General features: G+C 51.5%; 2 protein-coding genes across 4 annotated transcripts in view; one reads left to right on the top strand and one right to left on the bottom strand.

Annotated features, from left to right (window-relative positions):
- The window catches only part of ITGA10 (integrin subunit alpha 10), an 82,771-nt gene that overhangs the window by 52,928 nt on the left and 3,000 nt on the right, over window positions 1–26,843 (top strand). For all 3 annotated transcript variants that reach the window (XM_075607872.1, XM_075607871.1, XM_075607873.1), the window contains 18 exons: window positions 962–1,106; window positions 5,336–5,484; window positions 6,268–6,411; window positions 6,512–6,715; window positions 7,775–7,905; window positions 8,873–9,039; window positions 10,535–10,677; window positions 11,278–11,388; window positions 17,678–17,763; window positions 18,536–18,677; window positions 18,820–18,912; window positions 19,797–19,873; window positions 20,718–20,807; window positions 22,106–22,190; window positions 22,750–22,863; window positions 22,960–23,046; window positions 23,295–23,408; window positions 25,518–25,613. In XM_075607872.1, coding sequence (XP_075463987.1) covers window positions 962–1,106; window positions 5,336–5,484; window positions 6,268–6,411; window positions 6,512–6,715; window positions 7,775–7,905; window positions 8,873–9,039; window positions 10,535–10,677; window positions 11,278–11,388; window positions 17,678–17,763; window positions 18,536–18,677; window positions 18,820–18,912; window positions 19,797–19,873; window positions 20,718–20,807; window positions 22,106–22,190; window positions 22,750–22,863; window positions 22,960–23,046; window positions 23,295–23,408; window positions 25,518–25,613 — 2,178 coding nt within the window. The remainder of the gene's footprint in view (window positions 1–961; window positions 1,107–5,335; window positions 5,485–6,267; window positions 6,412–6,511; window positions 6,716–7,774; window positions 7,906–8,872; window positions 9,040–10,534; window positions 10,678–11,277; window positions 11,389–17,677; window positions 17,764–18,535; window positions 18,678–18,819; window positions 18,913–19,796; window positions 19,874–20,717; window positions 20,808–22,105; window positions 22,191–22,749; window positions 22,864–22,959; window positions 23,047–23,294; window positions 23,409–25,517; window positions 25,614–26,843) is intronic.
- RNF115 (ring finger protein 115) overlaps window positions 7,332–26,843 on the bottom strand; it is a 58,243-nt gene continuing 38,731 nt past the window's right edge. The window contains exon 10 of the mRNA XM_075607879.1: window positions 7,332–8,123. Coding sequence (XP_075463994.1) covers window positions 8,088–8,123 — 36 coding nt within the window. The 3' untranslated portion in view covers window positions 7,332–8,087. The remainder of the gene's footprint in view (window positions 8,124–26,843) is intronic.

Raw genomic sequence — 26,843 nt, 5'->3', positions numbered from 1 at the left:
GTGAATCATGTCTAAAAGGCGTCTTTAGCCCACAGCAAAGGGGCTTACCTGCCCCCCAGCGAGAAGGGAAGGCTGAAATACTCTGTGTTCAACCGACATACAAAGCTCGAAGGTGGCAAGCTGGTATCTGCTACCATTTGTGTTTATTGGTAACTTCTGCGTATATACAGGACCAGGTTTACTAAGCACTGCTACTCCATAAGACACCTCGCCCACACTTAGTAAACGTGGCCTGTTACGGCCCATTCAAGGGAACGTGTCTTGCTCCCTGGAAGATGTATCAAGAGGTAGCACTTCTTAGTAGAAAAGGCCTACTCCTTTGGAGTTACATTGCTTCCACCCCACTTCCTGTACATCATAATGACATCACTGGCAGCACAGGAAGTGAACATCCAGATAAGCGAAACATGCTTCTAGGATCATATTAGGTTTACACCAGCAATAAACTAATATCACAAAAAAATGTAGTTGTGGGGTGTACAGAAGCCCAGTTTCATTCATCGCGGCATAATGGAGTCGATTTGTTTAACCTCTTGAGTGCCAAGGGTTACATTTAATAAACTACTACAGCTGCTCCCATTAGTCTCAGACAGCACTTTGCGGCATAAAGGACAGTGGTGTAGAACTGGTCAGGTTTTCAGGATATCCCTGCTTCAGCACAGGTAGCTGAATCAGTGGCTCAGTCAAAGACTGGGCCACTGATTGAGCCACCTGTACTGAAGCTGAGTCTGATTGAGCCACATGTGCTGAAGCTAGGACTGATTGAGCCACCTGTGTTGAAGCAGGCACTGATTGATGCACCTGTGCTGAAGCAGGGATATCCTGAAAACCTGACCTGTTGGGGGGGGCGGGTGGTTGTCTTGAGGATTGCAGTTGAGCTTCCCTGGTGTAGAGAGCCAATGAGAAGTGCTATTTTAGGTGATACTACGGATGCACGTGCCTCACTCCCCCCCCTCTCCAGGATGGAATCCTCTTTGGGACAGTTGGGGCCTATGACTGGGATGGGGCCGTGCTGAAGGAGGTCAGAGACGGGCGGATCATGCCCCCGCGGGCGGCCTTCGAGAAGGAGTTCCCAGTCAAGATGAAGAATCACGCAGCTTACTTGGGTAATTCAGAGCTCCTTCCCACGCCGACCGTGAGTGTGTCTCCGGGGGCACAAGGGAACCAAGGACAGTGAGTGTGTCTCTGGGGGCACAAGGGAACCAAGGACAGTGAGTGTGTCTCTGGGGGCACAAGGGAACCAAGGACAGTGAGTGTGTCTCCGGGGGCACAAGGGAACCAAGGACAGTGAGTGTGTCTCTGGGGGCACAAGGGAACCAAGGACAGTGAGTGTGTCTCTGGGGGCACAAGGGAACCAAGGACAGTGAGTGTGTCTCCGGGGGCACAAGGGAACCAAGGACAGTGAGTGTGTCTCTGGGGGCACAAGGGAACCAAGGACAGTGAGTGTGTCTCCGGGGGCACAAGGGAACCAAGGACAGTGAGTGTGTCTCTGGGGGCACAAGGGAACCAAGGACAGTGAGTGTGTCTCTGGGGGCACAAGGGAACCAAGGACAGTGAGTGTGTCTCTGGGGGCACAAGGGAACCAAGGACAGTGAGTGTGTCTCTGGGGGCACAAGGGAACCAAGGACAGTGAGTGTGTCTCTCGGGGCACAAGGGAACCAAGGACAGTGAGTGTGTCTCCGGGGGCACAAGGGAACCAAGGACAGTGAGTGTGTCTCCGGGGGCACAAGGGAACCAAGGACAGTGAGTGTGTCTCTGGGGGCACAAGGGAACCAAGGACAGTGAGTGTGTCTCCGGGGGCACAAGGGAACCAAGGACAGTGAGTGTCTCTGGGGGCACAAGGGAACCAAGGACAGTGAGTGTGTCTCCGGGGCACAAGGGAACCAAGGACAGTAAGTGTGTCTCCGGGGGCACAAGGCAACCAAGGACAGTGAGTGTGTCTCCGGGGGCACAAGGGAACCAAGGACAGTGAGTGTGTCTCCGGGGGCACAAGGGAACCAAGGACAGTGAGTGTGTCTCTGAGGGCACAAGGGAACCAAGGACAGTGAGTGTGTCTCCGAGGGCACAAGGGAACCAAGGATTGTGATTGTGTCTCCGAGGGCACAAGGGAACCAAGGACAGTGAGTGTGTCTCTGGGGCACAAGGGAACCAAGGACAGTGAGTGTGTCTCCGGGGCACAAGGGAACCAAGGACAGTGAGTGTGTCTCCGGGGGCACAAGGGAACCAAGGACAGTGAGTGTGTCTCCGGGGGCACAAAGGAACCAAGGACAGTGAGTGTGTCTCCGGGGGCACAAGGGAACCAAGGACAGTGAGTGTGTCTCCGGGGGTACAAGGGAACCAAGGACAGTGAGTGTGTCTCCGGGGGCACAAGGGAACCAAGGACAGTGAGTGTGTCTCCGGGGGCACAAGGGAACCAAGGACAGTGAGTGTGTCTCCGGGGGCACAAGGGAACCAAGGACAGTGAGTGTGTCTCCGGGGGCACAAGGGAACCAAGGACAGTGAGTGTGTCTCCGGGGCACAAGGGAACCAAGGACAGTGAGTGTGTCTCCGGGGGCACAAGGGAACCAAGGACAGTGAGTGTGTCTCCGAGGGCACAAGGGAACCAAGGACAGTGAGTGTGTCTCAGAGGGCACAAGGGAACCAAGGACAGTGAGTGTGTCTCCGAGGGCACAAGGGAACCAAGGACTGTGATTGTGTCTCCGAGGGCACAAGGGAACCAAGGACAGTGAGTGTGTCTCCGGGGCACAAGGGAACCAAGGACAGTGAGTGTGTCTCCGGGGGCACAAAAGAACCAAGGACAGTGAGTGTGTCTCCGGGGGCACAAAGGAACCAAGGACAGTGAGTGTGTCTCCGGGGGCACAAGGGAACCAAGGACAGTGAGTGTGTCTACGGGGGCACAAGGGAACCAAGGACAGTGAGTGTGTCTCCGGGGGCACAAGGGAACCAAGGACAGTGAGTGTGTCTCCGGGGGCACAAGGGAACCAAGGACAGTGAGTGTGTCTACGGGGGCACAAGGGAACCAAGGACAGTGAGTGTGTCTCCGGGGGGCACAAGGGAACCAAGGACAGTGAGTGTGTCTCCGGGGGCACAAGGGAACCAAGGACAGTGAGTGTGTCTCCGGGGGCACAAGGGAACAAAGGACTGTGAGTGTGTCTCCGGGGGCACAAGGGAACCAAGGACAGTGAGTGTGTCTCCGAGGGCACAAGGGAACCAAGGACAGTGAGTGTGTCTCCGAGGGCACAAGGGAACCAAGGACAGTGAGAGTGTCTCCGGGGGCACAAGGGAACCAAAGAGAGTGAGTGTGTCTCTGAGGGCACAAGGGAACCAAGGACAGTGAGTGTGTCTCCGGGGGCACAAGGGAACCAAGGACAGTGAGTGTGTCTCTGAGGGCACAAGGGAAACAAGGACAGTGAGTGTGTCTCCGAGGGCACAAGGGAACCAAGGACAGTGAGTGTGTCTCTGAGGGCACAAGGGAACCAAGGACAGTGAGTGTGTCTCCGGGGGCACAAGGGAACCAAGGACAGTGAGTGTGTCTCTGAGGGCACAAGGGAACCAAGGACAGTGAGTGTGTCTCCGGGGGCACAAGGGAACCAAGGAGAGTGAGTGTGTCTCTGAGGGCACAAGGGAACCAAGGACAGTGAGTGTGTCTCCAGGGGCACAAGGGAACCAAGGACAGTGAGTGTGTCTCTGAGGGCACAAGGGAACCAAGGACAGTGAGTGTGTCTCTGAGGGCACAAGGGAACCAAGGACAGTGAGTGTGTCTCCGGGGGCACAAGGGAACCAAGGACAGTGAGTGTGTCTCTGAGGGCACAAGGGAACCAAGGACAGTGAGTGTGTCTCCGGGGGCACAAGGGAACCAAGGAGAGTGAGTGTGTCTCTGAGGGCACAAGGGAACCAAGGACAGTGAGTGTGTCTCCAGGGGCACAAGGGAACCAAGGACAGTGAGTGTGTCTCTGAGGGCACAAGGGAACCAAGGACAGTGAGTGTGTCTCTGAGGGCACAAGGGAACCAAGGACAGTGAGTGTGTCTCTGAGGGAACAAGGGAACCAAGGACAGTGAGTGTGTCTCCGAGGGCACAAGGGAACCAAGGACAGTGACATGTTTAATCCTTTCAGCAGGGCTGACACCTTGGAAAACAATGGATCCATATGGTAGGGTCACTGGACTGTCCTGGTTTTGGACACTGTCAAGTGAAAAACTAGAAGTAATACTGGACATGTATTTGTATACCGGTATTACCTCTCTGGGCGTGTATGTGTATACCGGTATTACCTCTCTGGGCGTGTATGTGTATACCGGTATTACCTCTCTGGGCGTGTATGTGTATACCGGTATTACCTCTCTGGGCGTGTATGTGTATACCGGTATTACCTCTCTGGGCGTGTATGTGTATACCGGTATTACCTCTCTGGGCGTGTATGTGTATACCGGTATTACCTCTCTGGGCGTGTATGTGTATGCCGGTATTACCTCTCTGGGCGTGTATGTGTATACCGGTATTACCTCTCTGGGCGTGTATGTGTATGCCGGTATTACCTCTCTGGGCGTTTATATGTATGCCGGTATTACCTCTCTGGGCGCGTATGTGTATACCGGTATTACCTCTCTGGGCGTGTATGTGTATACCCGTATTACCTCTCTGGGCGTGTATGTGTATACCGGTATTACCTCTCTGGGCGTGTATGTGTATACCGGTATTACCTCTCTGGGCGTGTATGTGTATATACCGGTATTACCTCTCTGGGCGTGTATGTATATACCGGTATTACCTCTCAGGGCGTGTGTGTGTATACCGGTATTACCTCTCTGGGCGTGTATGTGTATACCGGTATTACCTCTCTGGGCGTGTGTGTGTATACCGGTATTACCACTCTGGGCGTGTATGTGTATACCGGTATTACCTCTCTGGGCGTGTATGTGTATACCGGTATTACCTCTCTGGGCGTGTATGTGTATACCGGTATTACCTCTCTGGGCGTGTGTGTGTATACCGGTATTACCTGTCAGGTCAGGTGTTCAGTATATCCCTGCTTCAGCACAGGTGGCTCAATCGACTGAGACACTGACTGAGCTACCTGTGCTGAAGCAGGGATATCCGGAACACCTGACCTACTGGTGGCCCTTGAGATTTGGAGTGACCCACACCTGTCTTAACATCTCCTGCCGCAAAGCAGTCTGATAAACGTGTGCAAAACGGTTTTCTCAGGTCACTAATTCATTCTAGTGACGTGCCACTAATGCGCAAATAAGAATCGTGCAACAACTTCTCTTCACCCTATTAAACGTGGAAGTCCACGTGCGCTTAATGCCAGATATGTCACTTACCATATGACAGGTTACACCGTGTCCTCTGTCACGTTACGGAGCGGGAGGTGTCTGTACGTGGCCGGAGCCCCGAGGTTTAAACACAAGGGCAAAGTGATCCTGTTTGAGATGCCACGGAATGGCAGCGTCTTCGTCTCACAAGCGCTGGTCGGGGAACAGGTAGGTAACGTGTGAGAGGTCCATGAGCTTCAGTGAATATCTCCTCTTTGCTCCTTCTCTCTATCTCTCTCTCTCTCACTAACCCTTTATCCCCTCACTCTCTCTCTCTCTCTCTCTCTCACTACCCCTCTATCCACCCCTCTCTTTCTCTCTCTCTCTCTCTCCCTCCCTCTCTCTCTCTCTCCCTCCCTCTCTCCTGCTCTCTCATTCCCTCTCTCTTTCACTCATTCTATCTTTTTCACTCTCTTGCTCTCTTTCATTCCCTCTCTCGCTCTTGTGCCCTCATTCTCTGTCTCTCTCATTCTCCACCCCTCTTTCACTCTTGCGCTCTCTCGCTTTCTCACTCACTCGCTCTCACCCCCTATCTTGCTCTCTGTCTCTCTCCCTCTCCCCTCTCTCACTCCCTCTTGCGCTCTCTTTCCATCTCACTCTTGCGCTCTCTAGCTTTCTCATTCTCTCACTCGCTCTCACCCCATCTCTTGCTCTCTGTCTCTCTCTCCCTCCCTCTCTTGCTCTCTCACTCCCTCTCACGCTCTCTGTCCCTGTCTCACTCTCTCTCTCTCTCTCTCTCTTGCTCTCTGTCTCTCTAACTGTCCCCCCCTCTCACGCTCTCTCACTCGCTCTCATCCCCTCTCTTGCTCTCTTTCCCTCTCTCACTTTTGCGCTCACTCGCTTTCTCACTCGATCTCCCCCCCCTCTCTTGCTCTCTGCCTCTCACACACTCTCCCTCCCTCGCTCTCTCACTCCCTCTCATGCTCTCTCCGTGTCTCGCTCCCTCTGCAGATTGGCTCATACTTCGGCAGTGAAGTGTGCCCCGTGGATGTTAACAGAGACGGTGCCACGGACGTCCTGCTCGTGGCCGCCCCCATGTTCCTTGGGCCCCAGAGCAAAGAAACCGGACGTGTTTATATATACAGGGTGGGCCAGGTAAGACCAGTCTGCCGTGACCACCCTCAAACTCCAGCAGCCACCTCCCTTAGAGCAGGAGGTGTTATATACCTGAGTGCTTTCACCTTGCCATGCACAGACTTCCCTGACGCAGAACGGCACGCTGCATGCAGACCGCAAGGTGCAGGACTCGCGCTTCGGGTACTCGCTGGCAGCCGCCGCGGATCTGAATCACGACGGCTTTAACGACGTGGTGGTCGGAGCTCCGTTAGAAGACAACCACAGAGGGGCCGTGTACATCTATCACGGGTATCGCACCACCGTCCTGCCCAGCTACAAACAGGTTGGTAACAGTGTAACAAGACAGTGCGTTACAGTACCCCATGGCGGTGAGTGGGGTAATAGACTCGCGTTTCTCCTTTAAAGCTGCAGTCCAGACTGGCGGGTTTCCCTTTTAATATGCGCATCAATACAATCCACACAATGATCAGTAATTGGCTACGTTGCAGATCGATCCGTTCTCCTGTGATCGATGGGCCAAAATTCGGCTCGGGGGTTCACTAAATGGCTGTCAGTGCAGCAGAAGAGGATCAAAGATGCAAAGTTCTGTGGGGAAGATCATGTGACCAGGCAGCCAGTAGATACAATTGGTGCACTGCTAGTGAGAGGGCAGGGCTCAAAAAGGTTTGTGCCAGAGCCTGTTTCAGAAGAGGAAGGGGGTATGACTTTGTAAAGGGTTGCTATAGGAACAAAAAATGCTTTTTACATTATAATACATTAAAAATGTATTATAAAAGAGTTGTTTAAAAACAATCCTACAAGTATTTTCTCATAGTGCAGAGCTGATTTAATAAAAAAAAAGAAAAAAAAACACACACATAGGATATTGCTCGGTCTGCAGCTTTAAAGATGTATCGGAATAAAGCACAAGGGTCAGCGTGGGGCCGGGCTCCCACCAGAGGTCACCAGGACCTGGCCACATGTGGTCATTATTAGATACTTTATTTGTGTCCCGTTGCTTTATTTTGCCATATTTATTTTCATGTAATAATTCAACCTAGAAAACGGTTAGTGACATTATCACCCCAGCGGTGGCGTTTTTCTTACGTACGTAGGATACGCGAGTTAGGCTCCCAGAAAGTCGCAATACATTTTAAAGAGGTTCCACTGGGGTCACCCTTTATTTGCGGTGGGTTCCACGGGTCTTAAAAGGTTGTAAACCACTAAAGGGCCGCGTGTTTCCTTGGGTGAGAGAGGTTTGCGCATCGAGGTCCAACATTATGCCTCAAACCCTATGACTTGTGTTGTGACTGTCTGCAATGTGTGCACACGGAGGCTTCTTTTGTTACAACGTATCTCGCGGTCTCTGCTTCTCCCTTTTTGCTCACGGACGGCCGCTCAGAGAATAGATTCGTCCACGTTCCAGCACGGCCTGAGTTACTTTGGCCGCAGCGTGAGTGCCCACATGGACCTGGATGGCGATGAGCTGGTGGATCTGACCGTAGGGAGCCTGGGAGCGGTTGTGATGTTAAGGTACGGGGGATCTCATCCTTTCTATTCGTATGTGGCCGATAACGACCACTCGACCAAAGAACCCAATGAACGTCCTAGACTTGGGATGCCTGCTGCCTCTGTGTCCGCAAGCTTCATAGCCTATCCCAACACCACGCATCCACGTCGCGGCTATCTGAATATCCGCCTTCCTAGCGTCGGTCTCACAAAGTCAGGTCGGGATGTTCAGTCACTGGTATCTGTGCGGAAGAAGAACGTGTCAGGATGTCCGTTTTAGTTTTAGCAGAAACGGTAAGGGCATCGGGAGAGAAGTTGCTGGGTTTTGGGGTTTTACGAGGTTACCTCTTTGCTTCGTTGAAGAATTAAAAATGATTTGTTCCGGTGCAGTTTTAATGTCTCAAATCGTTATTGAAGAGTCAGCTTATTCCGTATAGTTTAAAGCAGCAATACTACTAGAAGAATTCTACGTTCTTACCTAAGCGGGCAATCGTTTGGTGCTCCAGTTATAAATCTGCAAAAATACTGTGTGTGCCTAACATAATGGCCGCCTTTTAACTTTGTGCTGCAGTCAGTGAAATGCTGCAGCTGATATGAAACATATTACTAAGTGTAACTCATTATTGTTACAGTTTTCAGAATAATAGATAGTCTGCTGTTTGGAACACAGCAAGAGATCTGTTTGTGATACTTTGTTGCAAAAGGGCAGAGCTCAAAAAGAGCCTGTTTCAAAAGAGGAAGTGGATATGACTTTTTCTAAATGTTTTCTGTAGCAACCAAAGGATGATCAGTACAATAAAAATAACATTAAAATGGCATTAGGATTGAAAAAAAACACAGACTGTATTATTATCTAATATTACAGAACTGATTTATTTAAAAATAAGCATATAGGATTTTGCTGCTTTAACGTTCTTGGGCTTTTATTTACACCGCGCCTGCTTTATACGAGGGGGGCCTGCACCTGACTGCTCAGGTGTTCCTTCCGCAGGTCCAGGAGTATCGTGCGAGTCAATGCCTCCTTACAGATAACACCTCCATCAATCAACATGGCGCAGAAGAGCTGCCGGCGTCACGGGAAGGAGTCGGTGTGTCTCAACGCGACCGTCTGCTTCGCCGTGACCTCCAAATCCCCAGGAAAATGGGACAGTCGTTTCGGTCTGTAATGCACTAAGGGTTTTGTTTACAATTAACAGCCGGGGGGACGGGACGGTGGAGGGGGGAGGGTGGAGGGGGGGGGGACACGACTTGCAATGCTTCGTCTCCAGCGCTTTACAAATTGTTACCAGGTCGAGTTTTTATGGGGGGGGGATTCTCACGACATGAGGCGAGGATTGAAATAATATTCAGAAAAACTGCACACCCGTCTATTTGTACACGTGTGAGCACATTCACGGGCGAGACAGGGCCCCAATCCTGCCCCATTATCTCCCAGCATACAATGCTTCCACTGCAGCCAGGGATTCTGGGTAATGACATGCAAATGAGCACTCGTAGTGTGGTCACTTTTTGCTTCTTATCCCCTTTAATATGGATCCACTTAATGTTATGCCTGCCGCATTACACAGCTTTTTACAGCCCAGTTTAATGAAGTGCAGAGCCAGCAAACTCACCCACAGACAGCTGTTTCCACCCGTTGGGTCTCATCAGTGTGAAGATGGTTACTGGCCTTCTATATGCCTGCTGCGAGTGTATTTGTGTGTGTATATATATATATATATATATATATATATATATATATATATATATATATATATAATGGAAATATTACTGTTTGCTCATTTGCATGTCTTAAGGCCTCGGCCATGTTACCTGCTTGCTGGCGGAGGCGCGCTGAGGCGCACTCCCGCTCAGCACTGAGCCCCTACATCCGCAATTAGAGCGGATTTAGTAGGGGCTCGCCTACGCATACGCAAGCGCGCGGAAGCGTAGGTCTTACCAGAATTTTAAATCACGCGCTTGCCGGAGCGCAGGGCCGGTCACGTGAGCGGTCGCCCAATGAGGGTGAACCAGCTCTGTGACGTCACTGGCCCGCCCCCCGACGGCGCGCAGGGAAAGCACCCGCAAGGCCAGGGAAAGCACCCGCTTTCCCTGAGCCTCCGCACGCCAGCGGAAAGCTTGGCCGGGGCCTTAGAAAGGTCTGCAACCCCGCCTTTCACCATTATCACCCAGCACACAGCACTTCAGCCACTTCAAATGAGCACACAGTAATATTTCCATTTGCTATATGCTTTGCTGTGGAGGGTTTTTGTCACTTTTTTTTACCCACCATAACTTGTAACCGGACAAAGCAGTTGCTCCCGGCTTATTACAGGCGTCTACCATAACATTCCTCTATAAAAACGCGTCCTGCGCTGTTCACAATGATGGTATCACAATACATCACTGATATCCCATATCATTAAGTGCCGATAAATCACTGCCCATACTCTACTGTCTGCACAATCTCAGCCGTTTCTTATTGAATTCAGTGATTATACTGATACAGCACATTGATACATGACGTATTCTGCCTGCCATGGCACTCAGTGCTGGACACCAGGTCCCCGTGTCATTCTGTGCTGAAGTATTACACCGTGTGCAGAGACATTGTGCAAGTAACAATCTGCAGCCTGGTCAGTGCTGGGGTCACCGTGTATCTCCCCCACCACAGGCCTTCACTACCACCTCTCCCTGGATGACCGGAAGTTCAGCACCAGGGCGGTGTTCGATGAGAACTCCCAGAAGCACCTGAACAAGCACGTGCGCGTGAGCGCGGGGAAAGTGGCCTGCGCCAGCCTGGGGTTCCACGTCATTGTGAGTTCTGCTCAGCGCGTCACCCAGACCTCAGAGGTGGGGCCAGCCAGGGCTTCATGAAGCCCAACACTGTACGGCCCCCCAGGGACCTGAAAGGGGGAACTGGCATCACCAATCTAATTACCAGTGAATTTAAACATATAATAGAATGAGTGAGTTTGCCACATTATAAATAATCAAACAAGACACATTGCCAGAGAAGGTGTTACTTGGCAAAGTTCTTTTTAATATCTCCATATGTTGCTTAGCGGTCTGTGCCTTAACCAGGGGGTGATAAACTCCAGTCCTCAAGCCCCCCCAACAGGTCAGGTTTATAGGATATCCCAGCTTCAGCACAGGTGACTCAATTAGTACTGAGCCACCTGTGCTGAAGCGGGGAGTGATTGAACCACCTGTGCTGAAGCAGGGACTGATTGAGCCACCTGTGCTGAAGCAGGGATTGATTGATCCACCTGTGCTGAAGCTGGGCTTGGGGACTAGAGTTGAGCATCGCTGCCTTAATCAGTAGCACTTCTGGACAAAAGCCGTAGCTGGCTTGTTATATTGTATCTTGTGATGTCCGCAGGGCTCCTCCTCACTTTGCTTTGCCTCCTTTCTCAGGAGACTGTGGACTATCTGAGGCCGGTTGGCGTCCTGCTTCGCTTTAACCTGACTGATTCCGAGTCCAGCCCGGTGCTGGATGACAGGTGCCCCTCCTCTGTCAAACGGCTGGTGAGTATATACAGGGGGGTGATAAATATCCTCGAACTGCACCAAGGTAGAAGGACCTAATCCTTTCCAACAGTGGGGAATATAATGCCGAGACCTGCTCTGTGTATCTCCCACCCTATAAGGCCGAGACCTGCTCTGTGTATCTCACCCTATAAGCCGAGACCTGCTCTGTGTATCTCCCACCCTATAAGCCGAGACCTGCTCTGTGTATCTCACCCTATAAGGCCGAGACCTGCTCTGTGTATCTCACCCTATAAGGCCGAGACCTGCTCTGTGTATCTCACCCTATAAGGCTGAGACCTGCTCTGTGTATCTCCCACCCTATAAGGCCGAGACCTGCTCTGTGTATCTCCCACCCTATAAGGCTGAGACCTGCTCTGTGTATCTCCCACCCTATAAGGCTGAGACCTGCTCTGTGTATCTCCCACCCTATAAGCCGAGACCTGCTCTGTGTATCTCCCACCCTATAAGCCGAGACCTGCTCTGTGTATCTCCCACCCTATAAGGCCGAGACCTGCTCTGTGTATCTCACCCTATAAGGCCGAGACCTGCTCTGTGTATCTCCCACCCTCTAAGGCTGAGACCTACTCTGTGTATCTCCCACCCTATAAGCCGAGACCTGCTCTGTGTATATCCCACCCTATAAGCCGAGACCTGCTCTGTGTATCTTCCACCCTATAAGCCGAGACCTGCTCTGTGTATCACCCACCCTATAAGGCCGAAACCTGCTCTGTGTATCTCCCACCATATAAGCCGAGACCTGCTCTGTGTATCTCCCACCCTATAAGACCGAAACCTGCTCTGTGCATCTCCCACCCTATAAGCCGAGTCCTGCTCTGTGTTTCTCCCACACTATAAGGCCGAGACCTGCTCTGTGTATCTCCCACCCTATAAGCTGAGACCTGCTCTGTGTATCTCCCACCCTATAAGGCTGAGACCTGCTCTGTGTATCTCCCACACTATAAAGCCGAGACCTGCTCTGTGTATCTCCCACCCTATAAGGCTGAGACCTGCTCTGTGTATCTCCCACCCTATAAGCCGAGTCCTGCTCTGTGTATCTCCCACCCTATAAGGCCGAGACCTGCTCTGTGTATCTCCCACCCTATAAGGCCGAGTCCTGCTCTGTGTTTCTCCCACACTATAAGGCCGAGACCTGCTCTGTGTATCTCCCACCCTATAAGCTGAGACCTGCTCTGTGTATCTCCCACCCTATAAGACGAGACCTGCTCTGTGTATCTCCCACCCTATAAGGCCGAGACCTTCTTTGTGTATCTCCCACCCTATAAGGCTGAGTCCTGCTCTGTGTATCTCCCACCCTATAAGGCCGAGACCTGCTCTGTGTATCTCCCACCCTATAAGGCCGAGACCTGCTCTGTGTATCTCACCCTATAAGGCCGAGACCTGCTCTGTGTATCTCCCACCCTCTAAGGCTGAGACCTGCTCTGTGTATCTCCCACCCTATAAGGCCGAAACCTGCTCTGTGCATCTCCCACCCTATAAGCCGAGTCCTGCTCTGTGTTTCTCCCACACTATAAGGCCGAGACCTGCTCTGTGTATCTCCCCCTATAAGGCCGAGACCTGCTCTGTGTATCTCCCACCCTCTAAGGCTGAGACCTGCTCTGTGTATCTCCCACCCTATAAGGCCGAAACCTGCTCTGTGCATCTCCCACCCTATAAGCCGAGTCCTGCTCTGTGTTTCTCCCACACTATAAGGCCGAGACCTGCTCTGTGTATCTCCCACCCTATAAGCTGAGACCTGCTCTGTGTATCTCCCACCCTATAAGGCTGAGACCTGCTCTGTGTATCTCCCACACTATAAAGCCGAGACCTGCTCTGTGTATCTCCCACCCTATAAGGCTGAGACCTGCTCTGTGTATCTCCCACCCTATAAGCCGAGTCCTGCTCTGTGTATCTCCCACCCTATAAGGCCGAGACCTGCTCTGTGTATCTCCCACCCTATAAGGCCGAGTCCTGCTCTGTGTTTCTCCCACACTATAAGGCCGAGACCTGCTCTGTGTATCTCCCACCCTATAAGCTGAGACCTGCTCTGTGTATCTCCCACCCTATAAGGCCGAGACCTGCTCTGTGTATCTCCCACACTATAAGGCCGAGACCTGCTCTGTGTATCTCCCACACTATAAAGCCGAGACCTGCTCTGTGTATCTCCCACCCTATAAGGCCGAGACCTGCTCTGTGTATCTCCCACCCTATAAGGCTGAGACCTGCTCTGTGTATCTCCCACACTATAAGCCGAGTCCTGCTCTGTGTATCTCCCACCCTATAAGGCCGAGTCCTGCTCTGTGTTTCTCCCACACTATAAGGCCGAGACCTGCTCTGTGTATCTCCCACCCTATAAGCTGAGACCTGCTCTGTGTATCTCCCACCCTATAAGGCGAGATCTGCTCTCTGTATCTCCCACCCTATAAGACGAGACCTGCTCTGTGTATCTCCCACCCTATAAGGCCGAGACCTTCTTTGTGTATCTCCCACCCTATAAGGCTGAGTCCTGCTCTGTGTATCTCCCACCCTATAAGGCCGAGACCTGCTCTGTGTATCTCCCACCCTATAAGGCCGAGACCTGCTCTGTGTATCTCCCACCCTATAAGGCTGAGACCTGCTCTGTGTATCTCCCACCCTATAAGCCGAGTCCTGCTCTGTGTATCTCCCACCCTATAAGGCCGAGACCTGCTCTGTGTATCTCCCACCCTATAAGGCCGAGTCCTGCTCTGTGTTTCTCCCACACTATAAGGCCGAGACCTGCTCTGTGTATCTCCCACCCTATAAGCCGAGACCTGCTCTGTGTATCTCCCACCCTATAAGGCCGAGACCTGCTCTGTGTATCTCCCACACTATAAGGCCGAGACCTGCTCTGTGTATCTCCCACACTATAAAGCCGAGACCTGCTCTGTGTATCTCCCACCCTATAAGGCCGAGACCTGCTCTGTGTATCTCCCACCCTATAAGGCTGAGACCTGCTCTGTGTATCTCCCACACTATAAGCCGAGTCCTGCTCTGTGTATCTCCCACCCTATAAGGCCGAGTCCTGCTCTGTGTTTCTCCCACACTATAAGGCCGAGACCTGCTCTGTGTATCTCCCACCCTATAAGCTGAGACCTGCTCTGTGTATCTCCCACCCTATAAGGCGAGATCTGCTCTGTGTATCTCCCACCCTATAAGGCCGAGACCTTCTTTGTGTATCTCCCACCCTATAAGGCTGAGTCCTGCTCTGTGTATCTCCCACCCTATAAGGCCGAGACCTGCTCTGTGTATCTCCCACCCTATAAGGCCGAGACCTGCTCTGTGTATCTCACCCTATAAGGCCGAGACCTGCTCTGTGTATCTCCCACCCTCTAAGGCTGAGACCTGCTCTGTGTATCTCCCACCCTATAAGGCCGAGACCTGCTCTGTGTATCTGCCCCCCTATAAGGCCGATACCTGCTCTGTGTATCTCCCACACTATAAGGCCGAGACCTGCTCTGTGTATCTCCCACCCTATAAGGCCGAGACCTGCTCTGTGTATCTCCCACCCTATAAGGCCGAGACCTGCTCTGTGTATCTCCCACCCTATAAGGCCGAAACCTGCTCTGTGTATCTCCCACCCTATAAGGCCGAGACCTGCTCTGTGTATCTCCCACCCTATAAGGCCGAGACCTGCTCTGTGTATCTCCCACCCTATAAGGCCGAAACCTGCTCTGTGTATCTCCCACCCTATAAGCCGAGACCTGCTCTGTGTATCTCCCACCCTATAAGGCCGAGACCTGCTCTGTGTATCTCCCACCCTATAAGTCGAGTCCTGCTCTGTGTATCTCCCACCCTATAAGACGTGACCTGCTCTGTGTATCTCCCACCCCATAAGGCCGAGACCTGCTCTGTGTATCTCCCACCCAATAAGCCGAGTCCTGCTCTGTGTATCTCCCACCCTATAAGGCCGAGACCTGCTCTGTGTATCTCCCACCCTATAAGGCAGAGACCTGCTCTGTGTATCTCCCACCCTATAAGGCCGAGACCTGCTCTGTGTATCTCCCACCCTATAAGGCCGAAACCTGCTCTGTGTATCTCCCACCCTATAAGCCGAGACCTGCTCTGTGTATCTCCCACCCTATAAGGCCGAGACCTGCTCTGTGTATCTCCCACCCTATAAGGCCGAGACCTGCTCTGTGTATCTCCCACCCTATAAGGCCGAAACCTGCTCTGTGTATCTCCCACCCTATAAGGCCGAAACCTGCTCTGTGTATCTCCCACCCTATAAGGCCAAGACCTGCTCTGTGTATCTCCCACCCTATAAGCCGTGATCTGCTCTGTGTATCTCCCACCCTATAAGGACGAGACCTGCTCTGTGTATCTCCCACCCTATAAGCCGAGTCCTGCTCTGTGTATCACCCACCCTATCAGGCCGAAACCTGCTCTGTGTATCTCCCACCCTATAAGGCCGAGACCTGCTCTGTGTATCTCCCACCCTATAAGCCGAGACCTGCTCTGTGTATCTCCCACCCTATAAGGCCGAGACCTGCTCTGTGTATCTCCCACCCTATAAGCCGAGTCCTGCTCTGTGTATCACCCACCCTATCAGGCCGAAACCTGCTCTGTGTATCTCCCACCCTATAAGGCCGAGACCTGCTCTGTGTATCTCCCACCCTATAAGCCGAGACCTGCTCTGTGTATCTCCCACCCTATAAGCCGAGACCTGCTCTGTGTATCTCCCACCCTATAAGCCGAGACCTGCTTTGTGTATCTCCCACCCTATAAGGCTGAGACCTGCTCTGTGTATCTCCCACCCTATAAGCTGAGACCTGCTCTGTGTATCTCCCACCCTATAAGCTGAGACCTGCTCTGTGTATCTCCCACCCTATAAGCTGAGACCTGCTCTGTGTATCTCCCACCCTATAAGGCTAAGGCCCCGCATGCTACTGCAGCGCCAGCTGTGGCGGACGCTGCAGGGACGAGAGCCCTTCCTTCAATGGCGCCGGGCCCGCTGCGAGGGGGCCGCAGCGCTGTGCCAAGAGTTTCTCCTGCTCTCAATAGAGTTGAGAGCAGGACATGCGACGGAGCGCTAGGCCACGCCCCCCGGCGGTTCAGCCAATGAGGGCGAACCTGCCGGGTGACGTCATGGCCGTGCCCCCGTCACTCCCCCCCCCCCCTGGTCTCTCTTCCTGCAGCTCACTGCAGACCGGGGAATCGGCTGCACGTGCCGCCAGCCTCGCGGGCGCGCAGCAGAGGCACTGGGGCCTCAGCCTAAGACCTCGGTCCCGCTGCGCTCGGTGGCGCGGGCGGCCACAAGCGAGTTCCCCACCAGCAGGGGAATCCTGCGGAGCCGGCCCCGGTCCCCCCTGGCTGCACAGCTTACTACACGCTGTGACGCGTCAGCCGCTATGGGATACAAGAGAATGGTGATCCCTAGCATTGACGCGTCACGTGGTGTGGCTGTGAGCCAATGGGGAGGGGAGGCTTCGGGAGGAGGAGAGGCTTCGGGGAGCGGGGAGGAGTGTGGAGTGACAGCAGCGTGAGTGCCTGTCTGTGTGTGTGTATGTGTGTGCCTGAGTGCGTGAGTGCGTGAGTGCCTGCCTGTGTCTGTGTGTGTGTCTGAGTGCCTGTCTGTGTGTGTGTATGTGTGTGCCTGAGTGCGTGAGTGCGTGCCTCTGTCTGTGTGTGTATGTATGTGTGTATGTATGTGTGTGCCTGCCTCTGTCTGTGTGTGTGTGTGTTGCTTACTTACCCGAGCCTGTGGAGGGAGGGGGGGGAGAGTAGCGGGTCCCTCCGCTCAAACCACGGCCGCCGCTCCCGCTCCCTACAGACCACAGATAGCGGTCTGTGCCTCTCAGTGCGCTGCCTGCATGCAGTGCGGGCGCGCTGACTGAGGGAGCGGGGCCGTAGCCTAAGGCCGAGTCCATGGTCACTGCTGGCGTGCTGAGGCGCAGGGAAAGCGGGTGCTTTCCCTGGCCTTGCGGTTGCTTACCGCAAGCGCTCTCAGCAGCCGTCAGGGGGCGGTCGGGGGGCGGGCGCGTCACTGGCCGGGGACGGGCCAGTGACGTCACGGAGCTGGTTCGCCCTCATTGGGCGAACCGCTCACGTGACCGGCCTGTCTCGCCGGCAAGCGGGGGAATTTTAAATTCCCCCAAGACTTGCGCTTCCGCAAGCGTGCGGAAGCGCAGGTGAGCCCCTACTAAAGCCGCTCTAATTGCGACTGTAGGGGCTCAGTGCTGAGCGGGAGCGCGCCTCAGCGCTCTTCCGCCAGCAAGCAGGTAACATGGCCGGGGCCTAAGGCTTGTAACTCTTCCACTGTGATCTCCAGGTACCCTTCTTTAAAGACTGTGGCGAGGATGATGAGTGTATCACAGACCTGGTTCTCCAGGCTCATATGGACATCACTGGATCCAGGTATGCTTCTTGTACTAGGGATGATAGACGTTGCTCAAAGGGTTTAGCATTGGGTTGCATGCACTCATAGCACAGCTGGGGGGCAGGGCTATGTATCAAGGGCAATCTGAGCATTGTGTTTTGACACATTTTTGGAGCACATTTGTGTCAAATGTACAAAAAAACGGCTTCTGGTGCAAAGTATTAAAAGCCAGGAAGTCTCATCACATTTTTGGACTCAGATTAAAGGGAGATAAATGTACCCCCACACGCAGTATTATACCTCTCACTATTATGTGTGTCATGTAACTCTCCCCAAATCCCAACCCATGGGGCCAAAATTGGAACAAATTACTTGATACATTGACGCATAAAAGGAACAAGCTGATAATGACACTATTGAGGGCAATTTGGCTCTAAAATTACCTTAATACAAAGCCCCCTTAGGATCCCAGCCGTCACATTGAGCCCTGTCATTCCTTCTCTGTGATTGTAGTAATGCAGCAGGGAGAGGGAGAGGGAAGAGGGAAGAGGGAGAGGGAAGAGGGAGGAGCGGGTGTGATGCCTTTTATTGGACCAACAAGTGGTTGATATGTTACAGGCTTCCCAACCTCTCAGGGTAGGAGTAGGACCTGATGAAGGACCCTGAGAGGTTGGAAAGCCTGCAACGTACCAACTACTTGTTGGTCCAATAAGAGGTACCATACCCCCTCCTCCCTCCTGTGTTACTACATGGAAGAGACCCGGCCCCCCACCCTTCTTCACTCTCTGTGCTCTCCCTCTGCCGTTCCAGGGACAGACCCTACATTATCCGAAGAGACAGGAAAAAGTTGGCCGTGGAAATCCTTCTGGAGAACAGGAGGGATAATTCTTATAACACCAGTCTGAGGATTTGGTTTTCCAGAAACCTCCTTTTCTCCAGTCTTTCTGTAAAGGTACCTACACACTTGTTAACCCCTTCACACTAAATAGCGCTCGTGCTGGACCCGTTATAAGCACAGATAGGAGGTCACACGCGTTAACTTTAAACCTCTTAACTGAAAACAAGAAGATATGACAAAGGCTCGGATTTTGCAGGGAGAAGCTCAGACCAAAGTGGAGTGCGCGTCGGTGTCTTCTCATTCCCGATCCTGCAGCGTGAGCTACCCGGTGCTCAGGGCCGCGGCAAAGGTGAGAGGCCTTTATCCAACACATATATATGTTCTGGAGAGAGGGAGGGAGACACAGACACGAGTAGGGGGAGGGACAGAGCGAGAGAGGGGCAGACAGACAAGGAGAGAGAGACAGACAGGGAAAGAGAGAGAGGGAAAGGAGGTGAGAGCGACAAAGACAAGTAGATAAGGAAAGAGAGAGAGAGAGGAACGAAGATGAGAAGAGAGAGAGAAGGAAATACCCCCAAAAGAAACCAAGCAGAAGAGAGGAAATGAATTGTATTACGAGACAAAGACCAGGATTAAAGGTTATCCCAGCGCAATCCCACGTTATCTGCCATTAAGAGAAATGTCAGTGACCGCGGGAACGCGGTGTAGTCGGGTAACCCGTATCGGAGGTTAATGAATGTCCCCCAAAGAGAGAGATGACTGGAAAACAACTGGTGGGTTTATTAGGGACGTACAGTATTATTAGGGACGTACAGTATTATTAGGGACGTACAGTATTATTAGGGACGTACAGTATTATTAGGGACGTACAGTATTATTAGGGACGTACAGTATTATTAGGGACGTACAGTATTATTAGGATGCAAAAGGTCGTTTCTAAAAGAAAGATGTTTATATTGTTGAAATGGATCCTGGGCCTTCCCCCCCCCCCCCTCCTTATCCCCGGCCTTTATCCCCCTCCCCCTTTATCCCCAGTCTTTATCCCCCTTTGTCCCGCCCTTTATCCCCAGTCTGTATCCCCAGTCTGTATCCCCAGTCTGTATCCCCCGCCCTTTATCCCCCGCCCTTTACCCCCCCCGCCCTTTACCCCCCCGCCCTTTACCCCCCCCGCCCTTTACCCCCCCGCCCTTTACCCCCCCGCCCTTTACCCCGGCTCTCTCTCTGCCTGTGCAGGTGGCGTTCCTGCTGGAATTTGAGTTTAGCTGCTCTACCCTCCTGAACCGAGTGCAGATCAAACTTGCTGCAAACAGGTAAACCGGTGAATCCCTCTCTGGGTTTTACACACATTCTGCCGGGTGAGCCAGTTCCCCTTAACCCTCTCTTCTCAGGAGGCTAATGCTGGGGACATGGTACCACAGACCGTGCAGACGCGTCCGCGCGCTGAGCGAACAGACTGCCTTAAGGCAGTGTTCGCGTCCATGCGGCGTGCGGGCGCGCACGGAAGCGGGAGGGGGCGTGCGTTGCGCGAGAAATCAGTTGAAACTGATTTTTTTGGTGCGACAGGCCGGTCACGTGAGCGGTTCGTCCAATCAGGGCGAACCAGCTCCGTGACGCCCCTAGGCACGCCCCGGCCCATCGACTATGCCCGGGGAAAGCACCCGCTTCCCACAGCCTCTGCGCGGGCGAAGGCCCCCAGGCCCGAGACTTTAGAGCTAGGCGGCCGCTCTGCGAGGGGGAGGGTGGGGGGCGGTCATATCCCGGCTTAACCACTTCACTGCCAGAAGATGCCTGCAATGCAGCGCTCTGCTAGCCTAGGGATTACGGAAGTCTTGGACATGTGAAAAGTATTGTCCGTAGTAACCCTTTTGTTGCCAGAGGGGCGCCTGTGCCCGGTCTGCCTCTGATCTGGGTACATCATCCAGATGCAAAGAAGTGAGACACCAGCATTATGTTAATCCCTACAACGTTATATGGGACAGATCGTCATGCCTGTGTATCTCTGTGCTGTCAGACACGTCACTGAAAGGGCAGTGGATGCATAGACCAGACTCCCGACAGAGGTGATAAGAGGCCAATACAAGGAAGGACCTGGAAAATGAGGATTGAATTAGGGGGAAACTGTTTCTATCTGAACGCGCTCCCTTCTCTCTCTAGTGACAACGTAGAAATGAATGACACTCTTCACGATAACGCGGCCCAGCTCCTCGCCTACGTGCGATATGAACCGGAACTCTTCATAATGAGGTGCCGACAGGAGGCGCAAACCTCATCATCGCTTATACACCTTCTTATATACCCTCTAATCGCTTATATACCTTCTAATCTCTTATATACCCTTTAATCGCTTATATACCTTCTAATCTCTTATATACCTTCTTATATACCCTTTAATCGCTTATATATCTTCTAATCGCTTATATACCTTCTTATATACTCTTTAATCGCTTATATACCTTCTAATCTCTTATATACCTTCTTATATACCCTTTATTCGCTTATATACCTTCTTATATACCCTTTAATCGCTTATATACCCTTTAATCGCTTATATACCTTCTTATATACCCTTTAATCGCTTATATACCTTCTTATATACCCTTTAATCGCTTATATACCTTCTTATATACCCTTTAATCGCTTATATACCTTCTTATATACCTTGAACTGTAGTTCGGGCTACAGCTTAGAGATATACTTCATTCTCAACACCCTGCTGCACCCTATCTGAATGAGGGCGTATACATGGGAATCTCGTGTCTCCCTGATTAGGGAAACATGTATGTGTCTTATGTCCATTCATATCCCGCTTGCACCCCAGTTATCCTTTACTCGGGGATTAATAGCGGGAGGACATCTGTCTGTCTAATTTTTATACCTCGAAATCTATTATATACCTTCTAATCTCTTATATACCTTGACATCTATTATACCTTCTAATCTCTTACATACCTTCTTATATACCTCGTAATCTATTATATACCTTTTAATCTCGTATGTACCCTCTAATCGCTTATATACCTTCTCAATCTATTATATACCCACTAATCTTATATACCTTCTAATCTATTCTAAACCTTCTAATCGCTTATATACTTTATAATCTCGTATATACCTTGGTTCATTCCTTCTCACACTTACTACATGTGCCTAGCATTCACACATAACTTTGATTGTGGTCAGATTGCGTGTCACACTGACGCACTGACACTGTCTCAGCGTGCGTGTGTGTGTCTCTCTGAGTTAGTGTGTGTCTCTGAGTTAGTGTGTGTCTCTGTAGTGTGTGTGTCTCTGTACAGTGTGTGTGTCTCTGTACAGTGTGTGTCTGCGTTAGTATGTGTGTTTGCCTGTTTGTCTATACATCTGTTTGCTTTAGGGACAAACTTTTTTTTGAGGAGGCAGACAGAACAGCGGGATAAGAGCACAAGGTGTTGCAGTAATCAATCCCTGGGAGAGGGTAACCCCTGCCCTGAAGTACACGAAGTAGAAATACACAGTGCAGCAAGCTGCTCATATTAATCAGATACTGTGGTCCCTGTTCACAGTGAGTCCAGCCTGAATCGTTACGAGGTGCAGTCAGGACGGGCAGCTCCCAATAACCTGGGGCCGGAGTTCATAACAAACTTCAAGGTACAGTGCTAGCAGGGTGTGTGCCGTATAATGTGATATACACAGGACATTCCATATGTGTTCCCACTCTGCCACGCCTCATACAGCTGCAAAGCTGCTTCTCCATCCTGGAGAAGTCTTTAAATCGCATGCATTTGAATGGAGCCGTTCTCTTCCCCAGCCGTGGGAAGGCGGCTTCATGCCACACTGAATAGGGTCCTTAGAAGCATATATTACAGTTACAATGAAGGGAAAGCACTCACCCACATGACGCCTTCTGTACGTCTTCCAACAGTTGTTCTACAGATATAGATCATGTGTTAGATGCTTGGCATGTCATGTATTCAGAATTATAACCTAATCTGTTATTTGTGTGCGCGCCAATGTATTATTTGCAACGTATATGTAATTTAATTCGATACACATTTGTGGATAAGTATATAACTTGAAACTAACATTCTCCGATGTTTAAGCAGTTCATAAAACCTCAATTAAATCTTGCGTCGAAAGAAGAACATACCGGGGAGACCTCTACCGTCCTGAAGTGTTTGTGTAATCTTGTTCCTCTCTTTTTGGGCAGGTCCAGTATGTTGGCTGTTACAACATTCACAATGTGTCCGTCCTCATCCACACACCGGCGATGGCATACGGGAGCACGTATTTCTTATCCGTCACCGGGATCATAGCGAACAATGTAAGTTATTACTCAGCTGGCGTCTTTTCTGAGCTGTGAGCCCTAGGCGGACCTCCGCTTATGTCAACTCATCTTGCCTTCGTTCCTATCTGAAAGGCCACCTGCGTCTTGTCCAACATGACCAAGACTCGGACTGGAGTGGTGCCATTTCACCCGGAGGATCTTCTCCATGCGGACACACTGGTGAGTACACGCAGGTCGCCAAGTGCTGCGACACTATGAAGAGCACAAAGCTGGCGCGACTTTGTAGTTCTAGAGACTAAGAAAGTGACACTTTAACGGGCTCTCCGTGACTGGGAGCACTCCGTGTTCCTGCAAGTCTACGAGGGCCATTCATGTTGGGAGTCACTGTCCGCGCGGAGGGGGCCCCGACAGGACGGAGTGACCCCTTCCGGAGTTTGGTCACCTTTGCCCTCTATGTACTTTCTCAGAACTGCAGTAACAGTTGGTGTGAGACCATCACCTGCCTGCTCCCCAGTCTGCAGAAGAACACCGAGCTCTCCCTAGCAGTGCTGAGGACCATCCATAATCCTTTCTTCACCAAGGTGAGTCCCGCCTGCTGCTGGTCCCGTCCTTTATTACACACCAACGGCGAGTTGCATAGAGAAGAGGACATATATGTTTTGGGGGTTCTCTCCTCTTGCTCACAGTATTATCTACTCCGGGGGTGCTCAACTCCAATCCTCAAGCCCCCAACAGGTCAGGTTTTCAGGATATCCCAGCTTAAGCAGTGGTGGCTCAATCAGAGACTCAGTCGAAGACTTCACCACCTGTGCTGCAGATGGGACTGATTAAGTCCCTGCTTCAGCACAGGTGGTTCATTGAAAACCTGACCAGTTGGTGGGGCTTGAGGACTGGATTTGAGGCCCTCTGCCCTACTCAGAGCAGCACTCCAGGTTGCATTTCTTGCATTGTTTACTTATTGTAGTTATAGGATTGAAGCAGGGAGTCTCCAGAGCAGAACTGCATTCATTTCAGCGCCAGGGACCCCCTGCTTCCCAAGATACTTACGTCTGTAGGGGGCGCCGGTATCTCCATGTTTAAATGTCCATCACGCCAATAGGAAGCTGCACGGGATGACATCAGTTTCCTATTGGCCCGTAGGACATTTAAGCCGCCATTATGTTAGCACCAACAAGCCCCGTCGGAGCCACTACCTGCACAGATACCGCCACCCCCTAGGAGGTCAGTATCTCGGGAAGTAGGCGGTGCCTGAAGCTGAAATTAACGTAGTTAAGCTCCAAAGAGCCCCTGCTTCAATCCTACAAATAAAATAAACATAGCAAGAAATGCCACCTGGAACGCTGGTATAAAGAGCAAAGTGCCCCTCAGCATACTGGGTATAAAAGCAGAGTGTGAGAGATGGCAGCTTCAGGGCAGAGGCTGGACTTTCAGGCGCAGGTGAAAATCTGTCTCCCTGTATTCCGTGCTGCTGCTGCGGCTCCAACGTGCACGTTCCAGGCATTTAATGGTGTGAATGAGCGGGCAGCCAATGGAAGGGAAAGGCAGCCGTTAACAAGACCGGTCTTTGTTACTCAAACACGGTGGAATTTTTTCCTAGAGGAATTAATGAGCGCACAGCCCCAAAAAGGGGAAATCACACACAAGCAGAAAAGTCACATTAACCTCTGCAGTGCCGGGGGAGCCAGCCAAGAGCCAGCCAAGAGTCTAACACAGGGGTGCTCAACTCCAGTCCTCAAGAGCCACCAACAGGCCACGGATATCCCGGCTCAATCAGTGGCCCAGTCATTTTGATTGAGCCACCACTGTTGAAGCCGGGATATGCTTCATACGGGCCCATTTGGTGGCCCTTGAGGACTGGCATTGAGCACCCATGGTGTCATCCTTCCTCTTTGTAGACAAATTGGACCCATACAAACTGTACTGGAGCCTCCATAATAATTACAGCCCCTGCTGCTCTCCTTGGATGTCTATGGCCTTCTAACTCTCTCCAAACGCCTACATTGAGGACGGGTGGTTATTACTAACGGCAGTAGGGCGAGTGGCACGCAAAACATTTTAGCCACTCAACATAAATCTGAAGACGAGACTGGTGAGGTTCTGTGCACTATTGTCTATGAAGAACTCCCATCATACTCAGCATTACTATGTAATGCACCACATTCGTTGAGTAAACTATAGAATCAGCTAGGTAGGTAGACTCCAATGACTTGTGTTACTACTTATTTAGGTAAAGCCGGTCGGCTGCTTTTTCAAGCTGTCGACCAGAGAAATTGGTTTAAAAAAAATAAAAAAAAAATATCCCTGTTCTGATTCTTTACTTAACATCCAGAAATAGATGTACACCCTCGGCTAAGTGAATAAGGGGGTCTTTTATTCCATCTGTGTATATACAAAAGCTCGATGGAGCACAAAGTTTTGGGGTGCACCTGAGGAAGGGATAACACCCCGAAACATCGTGCTCCATCGATCTTTTGTATATTCAATAAGTTGTATAAAAGACCCTCTTGTTCGTGTGGCCGAGCGCGTACATCTGTTTCTGGATGAGACGCTTGACGCGGCTTCGGTTGGCGGGAGAGCCCGTCGCACAGACACTCGCCACCGTGAGAAATACCGCTGAACATCTTTCTACTTTAACCGAAAACAGAACGGGCGTGCAGGGCAAGCGTGTCACTGTGTTCTCTACCCAACAGGCCAAATTCAAGTCCGTTAAAGTGATCAGTACGTTCGTTTTGGACGTGAAGGAGAACGGGCTCCTGTTCACAGAGAGAGCGGGACATCGGAGAGAGGTGGGGATTTTCACTCCTTTGCTACCACGGGGGATTTTGTTTGTGAAGCAGTTCATGTTTTTCTGGGGACATGGAGTTTCTCTTTTATACTAAAACCGCCACTTCTGGTCCGGTTACCATCAGTGGTAACTTCCTCTTACTAGCTAAGAAACTCCCCCTCTTACAAGATTCCTAATAGTCAAATCTTCCCACTAATCCTATGAAAGGAGCCATTTTTTCCCTTCATTTTTTTAATAGGGGATTGAAGCAGGGGGTCTCTGGAATTGAACAACATTAATTTCAGCTCCGGCGACCCCCTACTTCCGGAGATACTGACCTCCGTAGGGGGTGTTGATATCTCTCTGCAGTTTTCTGCTTACTCTTCACATGGGCCAATAGGAAGCCGCACCAGATGACATCACAGCTTCCTATTGGCCCACCGAGCCCGGGAGCTTTGAAAAGCAGACATATAGTGAACCCCGGAGGGGCTACCGGCGCCCCCTACTGAAGTACGCATCTCTGGAAGCAGGGGGTCCCCTGAGCTGAAATTAATGGGGTTCAGCTCCTGCTTCAATCCTGTATTTAAAAAAATGAGGGGGAGAAAAAATAACAAAAACGGCCTCTTTAACCGAATATATACGATTGACGTGTTTGCTGGGACATCTGTAACCACCGACTCTACAACAATAACAGAAGCCATAAAGAGGTCCCTGCATCCAGTCAACCTAATAAGACACGATGTACCCGACGTCGCCTTTCAGACATCCTTTCACGTTATAACAGCCTTCATCGTAGAGATGGGAAGAAGGAACAGCGTAGAGATGGGAAGAAGGAACAGCGTAGAGATGGGAAGAAGGAACAGCGTAGGAGGTGGGAAGTAGGAACAGCGTAGAGATGGGAAGAAGGAACAGCGTAGGAGGTGGGAAGTAGGAACAGCGTAGGAGGTGGGAAGTAGGAACAGCGTAGGAGGTGGGAAGTAGGAACAGCGTAGGAGGTGGGAAGTAGGAACAGCGTAGGAGGTGGGAAGTAGGAACAGCGTAGGAGGTGGGAAGTAGGAACAGCGTAGGAGGTGGGAAGTAGGAACAGCGTAGGAGGTGGGAAGTAGGAACAGCGTAGGAGGTGGGAAGTAGGAACAGCGTAGGAGGTGGGAAGTAGGAACAGCGTAGGAGGTGGGAAGTAGGAACAGCGTAGAGGTGGGAAGTAGGAACAGCGTAGAGGTGGGAAGTAAGAACAGCGTAGAGATGGGAAGAA

This window comes from Ascaphus truei, chromosome 7 (genome assembly GCF_040206685.1).
Source record: "Ascaphus truei isolate aAscTru1 chromosome 7, aAscTru1.hap1, whole genome shotgun sequence".
NCBI classification, from domain to species: Eukaryota; Metazoa; Chordata; class Amphibia; order Anura; family Ascaphidae; genus Ascaphus; species Ascaphus truei.
This window is presented reverse-complemented; position numbering and strand designations above follow the sequence as displayed.